General features: G+C 37.9%; 1 protein-coding gene across 2 annotated transcripts in view; it reads left to right on the top strand.

Annotated features, from left to right (window-relative positions):
• LOC143884095 (protein EXPORTIN 1A) overlaps nucleotides 1–12,679 on the top strand; it is a 42,594-nt gene that overhangs the window by 28,710 nt on the left and 1,205 nt on the right. Inside the window, exons 20-31 of one of the 2 annotated variants that reach the window (XR_013252733.1) lie at nucleotides 3,716–3,814; nucleotides 3,996–4,076; nucleotides 4,171–4,260; nucleotides 8,918–9,003; nucleotides 9,155–9,235; nucleotides 9,355–9,537; nucleotides 10,690–10,756; nucleotides 10,841–10,951; nucleotides 11,089–11,196; nucleotides 11,345–11,482; nucleotides 11,758–11,839; nucleotides 11,976–12,080. Coding sequence is in view for 1 of the 2 variants with exons in the window: in XM_077387483.1 (XP_077243598.1) it covers nucleotides 3,716–3,814; nucleotides 3,996–4,076; nucleotides 4,171–4,260; nucleotides 8,918–9,003; nucleotides 9,155–9,235; nucleotides 9,355–9,537; nucleotides 10,690–10,756; nucleotides 10,841–10,951; nucleotides 11,089–11,196; nucleotides 11,345–11,482; nucleotides 11,758–11,895; nucleotides 11,976–12,080 (1,287 nt within the window). In the remaining variant the exon portion in view is untranslated. Of the gene's footprint in view, nucleotides 1–3,715; nucleotides 3,815–3,995; nucleotides 4,077–4,170; nucleotides 4,261–8,917; nucleotides 9,004–9,154; nucleotides 9,236–9,354; nucleotides 9,538–10,689; nucleotides 10,757–10,840; nucleotides 10,952–11,088; nucleotides 11,197–11,344; nucleotides 11,483–11,757; nucleotides 11,896–11,975; nucleotides 12,081–12,679 lie in introns of both variants that reach the window. The other variant, XM_077387483.1, reaches the window with a different exon arrangement.

Here is a 12,679-nt window from a genome sequence, read left to right as displayed (position 1 = left end):
TAAGCCTCACACGGTATCCCACTTGCCACATTTACGTGGTATTTTGTCCGTTCTGCGTAGGAAGTAGATATTTGCGGCATTGAAGAATTGCTACTTTATGCATGCGAGAGTGGTATTTCTGGGATATGAAATCTTGAGTGACGGTATTTCTGTGGACCACATGAAAATACAAAGTATATTGGAGTGGTCACTCCCTCAGAACATGCACTTGGCTCAAAGATTTTATTGCTTCGCTTCATTGTATCATCAATTCATCTTGCAGTTCATTACATAGTACTTGTTATACTCAATTTCAATCAACCTTTTTAAGGTTTATTGTGACACATCATATGTGGAGATAGAGGCAGTTCTTCGTCAAAGTAGTCAAGAAGTGAGAAATTAAACATGTCGAAATTGAAATGCATCATTTATGATGTGAAGTTTTATGTAGCGATATATAATGTCACCGCTCAGGCTTTGGCGAGATTCTCGTTGCACGGAGTTTGTCTTATATTCTGACTTCGGGGCACTGAAATACACCAACAATTAGCAGTGGCTTAATAGTCGGCAAGCTAAGTGGGCAAGTTATTTGCAAGAATTCTCATTTTTCCTAAAGCACAAGGCTGGCGAGCTGAATCAAGTCGTGGATCCCTTTGGCCGGAAGATTTCTTTAGTGACCACCATGCGAGCACAGATAGTACGTTTTGATGTTTTCCGTGATTTATACACATATGGTCCTCTCTTCTCTAAAACAGTGGAAGAGTTACAGGGCAGAAATCAGTTGATGATTTACTCTTTCGGGATACGAGGCCGTGCATTCCAGAGAGTTATCCATGGTTGAAGATAGCGAATGAATTGCATGGTGAAGGATATTCTGAGTGTGTCAAGGCCTTACAGTTGGTTACCACGTTGTACTTTTGGCCTCAGGTGCAGCGGGATGCATTCAGGTTTTTGGATCGTTGTCACATATTCCAGGTGCCCAAAGTTACAACAAGTGATGCTGGGTTATATTTACCCTTGCCAATTCCGGAGTTTTAGTGTTTCAACATCAATATGAGTTATGTTTTGGGGTAGTCATGTAGGGAGGGTCTAGATACAATATTTGTAGTGGTGGGCAATATATCCCATTTTTTTGCTTGTCGAAAGACGATGAATGCGTCATATTGCCCATTTTTTTTTAGAGATTTGTACCATTTGCTTGGAGTTCCCTATTCAATTGCCTTTGTGAAACAACTAGTTACTCCAAAAGCTTAAGCTGTTGGAGAAGGCTTTATTTATTCTTTTATACTTTTTTAACACTCCCCCTCACGTCCTCGTTCTTTGGGTAGACCATTACATGCGGATTTTTGACGTCAAGGAGGAACTCGGGACCTTTGGTCCGATACAATGTGAAAGAACCAGTTACTCCAAAAGCTTAAGCTGTTGGAGAAGGCTTTATTTATTCTTTTATACTTTAACATTTTAACAGCCTTTGACAGGGATTTCAAGTTCGTGAGTCACATTTGGCAGAGCTTGTTGAAGAATTTGGGTACATCACTCATTTTCAGTAGTGCACACCATCAATATACCAATGGGCAAACGGAGGCCGTTGACATGAGTTTGAGTACTGTGCCGTATAGTTTGGTGGGAAGTAGCCCGAAGTAGTGGGATGATGCATTTTTTCAGACTGAATTTTTCATTAACCATTCAGTCAATCAATCTATCTACGGAATTTCGCCCAATTGAAGAAATAATTGGGGAAAATTCGAGGTTTGCATTGGATTTTGCTTCTATATCACGCGGGCCGGCTAGGGTGAAAGCTGATGATGTGTTGAGCACATTGCGAGAAAGTCGTGAGATGGTGTTTTTGAAGCTACAAGAGCCATCCACAAAGTACAAAACGGCAACAGATAATCCTCATCTCATCATCGATGAGTCATCTTTGAGGTGGGGGACTTTGTTTGGGTCATTCTTACTGAATATCGGTTGCCTTTGGGAACACAACGAAAGTTGAGCCAGAGGAAGTTCGGTCCGTTTGAGATCACTCAGTTCATTAATGATGATGCCTACTGTGTGAAGTAAAATATGTATTCAATGTCAAGCACTTGGTACCATATCATGGTGACTTGACGAATGAAGTCCTCATGAATTCAAGGGTGAATTGTTCCCAACTCGGGAGTATGATGGAGTGTGGGTCATAGATTCATAGTAGATGATTATGCGGAGGAACATGATTTTTAGAAACAACCAAGTAGGAGCAAGAGGCTGCAGGGTCCATGACATTTAGGTGCCCACACATAGGAGAAAGCTATTTGGTCATAACTTTTGACCGAAATGTTGGATCATGGGGAATTTTATATTGATACAAGGCTACTTGAGACCTATGTCACAAATGTCGTTCTCGGGAATTTCTCGGCAAGGGAAAATCACGGGATATATTAATTTTTATTATTTTTTCGGGTTTATATCGGGAAATAAACCGTAAAAATAAAATTATGTAAAAAATATATAAAAATATTAAATTTAAGAAAAAAATATAAAATAAAAATATCGTAAAAATATTGGGATAATATCGCGATATTATCAGGATATTTGATAAAAACGAAAATATCGCTATATTCTTAAAATCTCGGGATTCATTTGGGATTTTGTCGTTTTATCAAAATGTCGCGATAAAAACGCTATATTTTGAAAATAGTGACATTGCTTGAGACGACTCAGACGAGGAATATAGTCATGACAGCTCTGCCATCATATGCCGTCTCGAGGCTGTGGTTGTCGATCCGACATTGTTTGATAAGAGCGTTTTACCTTTTAGCTTCTATGCATTATTTTATTTCTTAGTTATTGTTTATATCTGCTCGTAACCCGATTTTGTGGACATTTTAGAATAGGCTATTGATTTCAGCACAACTATGTTTTGATACATGCGCTCATGTATCTTGTCTTTTAGTATTTAATTGTGTGGAAAGTGTTTTTTGGGAACCGCATGTATACTAAAAGATAAGATACATGAGCGCATGTATCAACTATCAAAACATGTTTGTGCTAAAACCATTTCCCTTTAGAATATTGTTTTATGTACAATTTTTGGAGTGCTAGCCCACAACTTTTGGATTCTCTTTTTGTTTCTTTTGTATTGAAACTTTAGGTCGATCAGAGATCGTTTTGACATAGTTCTTAGTTGGATTCCTCCGTACTCAACATTGTTCCGGCATTCTCGCTTGCATCACAGTTGAGCTCGAGGCAGATATGACTACTTATCTATGTGTATTAGTGTATGCATTTATATTATGTACATGCATACATTTTCTTAAAAAAAGCTCTGGGAACTTTCCTTTTGTTCAACCAGGGAACAAATACTCTTTAAGGTCAAAGGAGTAATGTCCAACTGTTATGTATATATATAATCCAAGCGCTCTGTGTGTAATACATATTGACTAACTAAAATATTAGAATTCAGAGGTCTTCTTACTCTGATTCAACTAAGGCATGGAATATGTTGGGTATGACCTTAAAATAAACTTGTTGTTCGATTACTGTAGTTGACTTAATTGATTTTAAAGGTCAGGTAGCAAAGTTCTTTTTTACCTAATGTCACATGTGGCAGTCTTCTAGCCAATCATTATATATTGTGAATCAACTACGATCATCTTTGTTTTGGCAAACACAATTGTAATTTTTGTTCAATGAATATTCGCTGGGAGTTTCATATTGTAGATCTTGAATGTTCAGTAATTATTCAATTATTTTGCAGGTAGGGGAAAACGAACCGTTTGTATCTGAACTTTTATCTGGTCTTCCGGTAACTGTGGCAGATCTAGAGCCTCACCAGATTCATACATTTTATGAATCGGTACGTTGATAGTCTTTTGCCTTGAGATGTTTCTTTCGTGTATTTATTTAGGAAGCAAAGCAGTTAGGGTTGAGCCTGTAGCTCAGTTTTATGAGACTAATTGTCTCAGCATTGAGGGCACATGTTCAAATCCAACTTGCCTATCAAAAGAAAGTTAAGTTATGGGTCTGCATGTGTGTAGGTGGGCCATATGATTCAAGCAGAATCTGATCCTCAGAAGAGGGATGAGTATCTCCAGAGATTGATGGAACTTCCAAATCAGGTATTGAATTTTTCATTTTTTTAAAATTTTGTTTCATTAATGTCAGTAGGTAATTCCTGACATCTTTAACTTTTGAGCATATTTTTTGATGCAGAAATGGGCTGAAATTATTGGACAGGCACGCCTCAGTGTTGATTTTCTGAAGGATCAAGATGTAATCCGAACTGTACTTAACATATTGCAGGTATTACTGTCTAACCACTTGTATGATATGCTCTAAATTATCACAAAAAGATGTAAATGTTGAGGTCCATTCTGTCCCGCCTTTGAATAACAATAAACTCTAAAAATTCTTGCATCAAATCACATTGGACTTTATTGGATTTTCCTGTAAAAAAAACTGCTTGGTTTTTTTGTTCCATGAAATTTGCAATCTGCCACAGCCCCAAGCCCTATCCATTTTAAAATGGGTTAGACCTGTTTTAAAATCAATCCTACCTTTTGTTATTATCTGTTCGTTATACCTAGAAGGCTACAATAATGTGTCCCTGTACTTGATTTTGCAATCTCCTTCAACCCCATTTTTATTGCTATCTCAACCTATGATATCTAGATACCTCTGTGGGCCTAACTCAACGTACTCGACATGATATGACACTAATGCTCGTAGTAGATGCTTTTTGGATCCTTTTGGTGGTCATAGTAGTTGTGAATGTATCAGGCATATTCTATTCTCTTCAAGCTAATTCTCTTGCTTGCTGCTTGTTGATGTCACATATTTGCAAGTATGTTTTGCTATCTGAGCATTATAGATTCTATTTTGGATTGATTATTTATTCCGTCTTCTAAGCTAAATCTGGTTAAATTTGATGGAATTTTATTTCTGTATCACTTGGGGTCTTATGGTATGTTATGGGATACCCGTGTACTACATTTCGGAAAATGCCGGGCCGAAAGGCTTATACCATAGAGCCGACCGATGGAATATGATCATCTTTTGTGGTTGGGTCAATGCCAATTGGCCAATTGTATGTTCTTCTCTATATGCTGGTTGTAGGATTATAGGGTGTTGGCAAAAGGGGAAGTAGGTTGGGTGCTGGAAAAAGTAGATCGGTAGGGGTTATTTCAAAATTCTTGGGTGGTTCAAATTGGTTTAAAGTTCATAATCAATCTTGCAAGTCCTTCAAGGGAGAGGTGCCATCAGAATTGTTTTGTTTCAGCAATTAGTGTTCTTGGATTTGGGTCGAAATCGGATTTTTTGGGAAGTTTAATGAGAAAATTAGAAATCTTTTGAATCTAGTTTATTTTGGTATATCCTTCAATGGGAATTATAGGGTTATTTTGGATGTTATATATATATATATATATATATATATATATATATATATAAGTTAGCTAAATTTTCTTTTACCTCTTACAATTTGATAGGCCCATTTGCAACTCTCTTTTATTTTTTTCGTCTGCTCAGTGCATGAAATAATTTAACAAGAAACCATTATTGGTAGCTTACTCGGGTAGTAACACTGAAAGTCAGTCCCAACATGATTTTCTCTTGGGCTTGAAAAATACGGCAAACCCAATCCAGATGAGCAATAGTTAACCCAAATATCATAAACAAAAAAAGAACTCATCAATACTTCATAAGTAACATGAAAAAAGAATCCCATAATCACAATTGAGATAGATGAATAAGGCCCTGCTCTCCCCATAGGGTCATTGTGTTTTGTTGGACGACATGTATGAACAAGATTCTGACCATCGTTCATCTCCATGTTAGATGAAAGATTATTGTGAATCACCGTTCTTTATACTTAGAAGATGCCTAGAATTTTCTGGAATGTTTCTTTCCCTGCAACCCTTTGGGTAGTCTGGAAGGAAAGAAATGCTAGAAATTTCAAAGGTAAAGCTAAGAGTTCGTCATATTTATTTGTTAAAGCGATTGCTTTAACTATTTCATGGGTAAAGTCTCTTCATTCAAGTTTGTGCCTGCATATGATCTTTGGAAAAGATGGAGGGATATTTACATCAGTATTGAGAACAAAGTCAAACAGACGATTGTTCAAGATTGGGTTCCTCCTCCACCCGGTTTCTTAAAGCTTAACTTTGATGGATCTAGCTTTTGGAACCCTAGCCCAGCAGGAGTTGGGGGAGCTCTCAGGGATGAATACATTGAGGTCTAGGAAGCACGGGTACTCTCCCGGGGCTCCCGTACCCTACCCGACACTTATTGGGTGCGGGTACGTCTTGGGTACATACCCCAATTATTTTTTTTAAAAAAATCCCAATTTTGGTTGCTGGGTGCGTGTCAGGTGCGCACCCACGCGCACCCGACACCTCCTGCTTCTCTTATCTGGTTTAAATCCTTCCTGTGCTTCTTCTCTCTCCTCTCCTGTACTTAGTATTTACATGTAAAGTATTTAAGTAAATGTCTTTACTATTTTATTGTCCATCTTAAGATTTACATGTAAATAACGGAATACCTCCCATTTGGATTTATTAAAAATAGTTTCAAGACCCAAATCCAAAAGGAAAAATAAGTCAACTCTCCTGTTCTAGTACAAAATCTGAAGAAAAATGGTTGGGTCAAAATTCTAACTTTATTAACTTCCAAACGGTGGGATATTTTTCAAATTTTAAAAATTCATAAAATCTATCATGTCCAAACATTATTAAATTCCAAAAGTCCAGTATAAAAAATCTCATAATTTGGTCTCTAAAAATTATTCATCTTGTCAGGCACTGGTCAACACACTGGTGACAAACTTTTTTTCTCTAAGGAATGATGTATTGATGCCTCATGTTATGAAATATGGAACTTAATCAATTATGAAATGAAGAGTAATATTAGAATTTTCCATTTTGGTGATGTTATTGTTATTTGATTGCTCTCCAATTATTTTTTTTAATTTTTATAAATATATATTAAAATATTAAAAATATCCGAATGTACCCGCACCTTTTTTTTTTTTGGAAAATCGCGTACCCACGTACCCGTGTCGTGTCGTACCCGCACCCGTATCCGTGCTTCATAGATTGAGGTACTGTGCGCTTATGCGAGGCCTATTGGAACGGCGGATGCCTCGGAGGCTGAGGTGCGTGCAATATATCATGGTTTAGAGCTTGTCATGAGAAACCATATAGTTACAAGTAGTGGTAGAATGAGACTCATCTATGTCATCCGTTGGCTAAATGGATCTCATAAGCCTCCTTGGAGATTTGATTGGTTGTTTGATGAAATTTTTGATTGGATGAGGTCCTTGGAGGTTGGGTTTCTTCATGGTCGATCTGGGAATCAGGTGGCTGGTAGGTTAGCTAGAGATGGGATTTCCAAGGAATCTCTAGCTCTCTTCAATTCCCTTCCGTTGTGACCTTATTCATGTGCTTTATGTTATATTGTTTTATTCTCTTCCTATGGATGTATTTTGACCGTCTCGGTCCTATTTCTTAATAAAATTGGCTACCTTGTTTCAAAAAAAAAGATGCCTAGTCTTTTGATCACTTGATGCTCCACGATAACTTGATGCATATGATATCATATTTTATTTTTGATCTCTTCAACACAAGTTTAGTTTTTTCTAGTCATATAGCCGATCATTTCGGTGTTTGGCCTTTGCTCCATGGCTTATTTGAGGCAGAACTCTTTGGAGCCCTTTTTTTACCTGCAATGCTATGGCCCGTCTGTGGGGAAAGGTACAAGTGATTCTTTGAAGGCGTTACTATTCACAGCGTTTCGAGGCAAATCTTCTCGACGACGATCCTATGGGTGACAACCCCTCTGTGTTTCTAGGGATTATTATGACATCCATTCATGGTTCTTGGCCGGAAATTTGGGCGAGCAAGTGTCGTAAGCAACGTCATATCCCTAGGTGGTATCCTCTCCTTCCCGGGTTTTATAAGCTAAACGTTGATGGGTTGAGCCATAGTAATTTGGGCTCGATAGACAAACCACCCCCCCACCCACCCACAGAGAGAGAGAGAGAGAGAGAGAGAGAGAGAGAGAGAGAGAGAGAGAGAGAGAGAGAGAGAGAGAGAGAGAGAGAGAGAGAGAGAGAGAGAGAGAGACTCCTTTGGTGTGGTTAGGTGGGTCAGACTCGGATTGATCTTCTCTAATTGGTATATGTTAATATTTTGCTGTTGGTAGTTAAAAGACTCGGATTGATCATCAGGCAGGAAATCTTGCTAGTACATTTTCGTCCATGTTAGTGGAAGGAGAATAAGCATCGGCTATTGATTATTGAGATGTGCTTCCCCATCCACTTTTAAGGTAGTTACTTTGTTTATATCGCATCCATTTGCAAACTTCAGTCTAGGTGAGGTTTTGAGCCTTGGGAGTCCTTCAAAGAATTAGTTTATGCATTTTGTGCATTTGTTGTGTCCACATGAACTAGAGCTTGATCCATTACTTGAGGACCCTTTAGGGTATTATGGTTGACAAAATCATATTAAAGGGACTCTGGAAAATGTTATTTTTCGGGCTATGGATGTAGGCTGAGGGTAACTTGCTCTCTCTTGGCTTGAAATTTGTTTCAAATTTGTTGCTGGTTTCTTTCATAGTTGATTATTTCTATTGATTTCATCTTATTCTCTACTTCTTTCAGCTCCTTTTCAACTTTTTGGATGTGATAATCAATTTCTGCATTTACTTATTGATTAATGACATTGTTGACAGTCATTGATTTTATTGTTCCTTTTTCAAAACTGAACATAGTTAATGCTAAGGTTTTCTACTATACATTTTTATTCTATTCTCATCTCCTTCAGCCTGTTGTGTTGTGATATGCGCCATGCACGCTAAGAGATTGTAGGATTGCTTCATGTGTTTGTTGACATCTCTATTGGTTTATCAAATCTGCTGCCTTTTTGGGTGTGAAATTCAAGTGATACATGTTGCTGTTTGGCAGACAAACACCAGTGCAGCTTGCTCGCTTGGAACATACTTCTTATCACAAATATCCTTGATCTTTTTGGACATGCTTAATGTGTACAGGTATGAATTTTGGATAAAAAAATCGTAATAATTATCAGGTTTCTTATGTGTAGGCTTCAGGAATCCCCTTCTTTCTCTCTCTCTTTTTAATTAATTGGATTCTTGTTGGATACTTCGTACTTTTTTCATGACTGCCTGTTGCTTGCTACAGAATGTACAGCGAGCTTATATCAAATAGTATCGCAGGAGGGGGGCCATTTGCCTCTAAATCATCTTATGTAAAACTTCTGAGGTAGGCTCAAACTTTGGGAATTCCATTTTATTCTTGCCCCGTATGTCGACTACCTTTCAATGAGGTCATGAGAAAATGGAACTATCGTTGTAATATTGATACCATGTACCTGCAAACAGATCAGTTAAGCGGGAGACTCTCAAGCTAATTGAAACATTTGTGGACAAGGCTGAAGATCAACCACAAATTGGAAAACAGTTTGTTCCACCAATGATGGATCCTATTCTTGGTGACTATGCTAGGAATTTGCCTGATGCCAGGGAGTCTGAAGTTTTGTCACTTTTTGCCACAATTATAAACAAGTAAGTTTGGATTGTGCCACTTATCCCATCTTTTCTTTTGTTATAAATTAATTATCAGAAGAATGTAGAACTACATATGGCAATGCAACATGTCCATTATTGGAGTTGATCGTCTCTTAATTGATGCATCTTGAGTGCTAATTCATTGACAGGCTGCTTTTGTACTTGAGCGCAAAATATTCTTATATTACTCTATTTAGTTGCTGACTTGCGGTCAAACTCAGCCATCCACTCTTATTAGTAGGGGCACTTGTTATTGCTTTTATGCTTAAGTTGACGTGTCTTATATTCCCAAGCCGATCCCATTATTAACGATCTTTGGTCTTATGCAGTCATATGTGAACCCTTATTATGCTTGGTTAAAATAAATAGTTTGTTAAAATAAGTCTAGCCTTGTTTTGAACAACTATGAATGTCATCTAATCGATAGTTGTTTTAAACAAAGCATCAACTTCTTTTAACAAACAGTGGCCAGGTGAGGTACATTTTGTTAGAACCGTCGCATAATTTTTAAATGTCTGTTATATGAGGAAATGGTTTGTGTGCAGCTGCACAAACCATGGGGGGCCACATTTTTGGGGGGATCCAAAGCATTCATTTGGAAGGCGCTTCCATGGATAGGGTGTGTACCAAAAATCAGTCCTTTAGGATTATCCTAACCCTGCCATTTGTGGAGGGAAAAAATGGGCAGGAACATTGTCTGTCCATTTTCCCCTCCAACTTTGATTGGGTTAGGATGATCCTATAGGGCTGATTTTTGGTACACACCCTATCCATGGAAGGGCCTTCCAAATTAATGCTTTGGATCCCCCCAAAAATGTGGCCCCCACTATGGTTTGTGCAGCCATGCAGAGGTGGCTTATCTGTGCAGCTGCACATAAACCATTTCCTCCTGTTATATATGGTATAGTGCTTCATATTTTGGATCACTGAAATAGCACATTATGGTTATGGACCACTGAAATATCACTCGAGGAAGTTAGTTTCATAATTTATTGATGATTTTTGCATACTGACAGACAGGGGACACAGTCCAGTTTCTGCATATGTGCGTATTTCTCAATTGATATTGCTTATGGGATGCTTCCAATTCCTATTTCGTGAAACATCATTTCCTGTTTTATTCTTATTTCTTGAAACTCTTGGTTACAGGTATAAGGGTGCGATGACAGAGGATGTGCCTCACATATTTGAATCTGTCTTTGAATGCACACTTGAGGTGGGGATTGTAAGTTTTTGTTGTTTGGCAATATCTTCTCCACTTTTTCTAATTATGAAGGTGGAAAAAACAACCTTTCTGCAGATGATAACAAAGAACTTCGAAGATTATCCAGAGCATCGCCTCAAATTCTTTTCTTTATTACGTGCAATTGCAACGCATTGTTTCCATGCATTGTTTCATTTGTCAAGCCAGGTTAGTTTAGAACTTTGTCGGTGACATGTACACTTAGCTGCAGGCATAGATATTTTTCTGCATATTGAAAAATTTCACCATAAGCTCTATTCCCAGTTTTGTTATAGATACTTATATGTTTAACTGTCCCACCCCAGCAACTCAAGCTAGTCATGGATTCTATAAACTGGGCGTTCCGACACACTGAAAGGAATATTGCCGAAACTGGCCTCAACCTTTTATTGGAGATGCTTAAGAACTTTCAGGTCTGGATTGCTTTATTGTTTTGTGTGTTTTAATCAGAATGCCTTTTTCCTATTCTCTGATGTGGTCTTTTCGCAGGTCTCGGAGTTCTGTAATTTTTTCATGGAACTTACTTTCTCACAATTGTTCTCTGATGTGTTCTTTTCGCAGGTCTCGGAGTTCTGTAACCAGTTTCACAAGACTTACTTTCTCACAATTGTGCAAGAGATTTTTGCTGTCTTGACAGACACGTTTCACAAGCCCGGTTTCAAACTGCACGTGTTAGTGCTTCAGCACTTGTTCTGCCTGGTAATAGTGTGTTCCAGCCTTTTCTGTTGGGAAATGATATCAGCACAACCATATTTTGTTATATGCATTAATGCATCTTGTCTTTTAATTTTAATATTTAAAGGGCTGTCAAATGGGTGTTAGAGTTCCCAAAAAGCTCTTAAAATCCATTTATTCAAGAAAAAGATAAGCTAGGACCGTCCAATTATTAAAACATGGTTGTGCTGATATCATTTCCCTTTTTGTTATGCACCTGTTATTTAGTAATGAGGTTGCTGAAACTGGCTCGTTTTCAGGTGGATTCTGGGTCACTGACGGAACCTTTATGGGATGCGTCTACAGTTCCATATCCATATCCAAATAATGCAATTTTTGTTCGTGAGTACACTATAAAACTCTTGGGGACATCATTTCCCAACATGACAACGACAGAGGTAGCACTTCGATTTTCAAACCTGGTTTCCTTATTACCTTTCTTCTTTTCCTAATCTCTTTGTTGTTGGGGCTTTTGTAGGTGACTCAATTTGTCAATGGGCTTTTTGAGTCAAGAAATGACCTTTCAACATTCAAGGATCACATCCGTGACTTTCTTGTGCAGTCAAAAGAATTTTCAGCTCAGGTAACACGATTAATATAAAATAATGCCTCTACTTCTGAGATGGGCTTAGAAACATGCTAAATGATCTTCCCTTAAGTGATTCATTAGCTCTGTTCAAAATCCTATTCTGGTTGGTGGTGAAGGAAATTGTTGCTCTATTGTTGCCCATATCCTTGCTTCCTTGGAATGTTGATTCCTTCCTCTGAAGCTTTTATGCTCTTGCCTTGGTTAAGTCCTTTTTACAGAAGTTGAAGAAAGTCTTTTATTTAATTGTGCCACATGACAACCCGGACGTTTTATTTTTCCGATCTGGGAGTTTTCTGTGCTTCAGAGTTTCGAAGACATCGCCAAATTGTTTAGAAGTTTGGACAGCCCTACTCCCACAATGTCTTTACTAATAAGCACAGCCCTGAAACCCTTATCCAGTTTATTTACATTCCTTAGATTGGCTGAAGTTCTTCTGAATAATAAATAACTGCTAAAGCATTTTGTGAGCAAACATAACCGCTATATTTCCTGCTTGGCCAAATATTTTTTTGGTTTAACTGGTTGTGCCATTCGGCAATTCTGTCGGTATTCCAACATTGGTATTGTGAAATCTCTTGCTAGTTATTCATGTA

Source organism: Tasmannia lanceolata, unplaced genomic scaffold (assembly GCF_043159265.1).
Source record: "Tasmannia lanceolata isolate RefF3 unplaced genomic scaffold, GAP_Taslan_0.1 ptg000008l, whole genome shotgun sequence".
In the NCBI taxonomy this organism is placed as follows: Eukaryota; Viridiplantae; Streptophyta; class Magnoliopsida; order Canellales; family Winteraceae; genus Tasmannia; species Tasmannia lanceolata.
The sequence above is the reverse complement of the archived record's forward strand: the minus strand, read 5'-3'. Positions and strand labels throughout refer to the sequence as shown.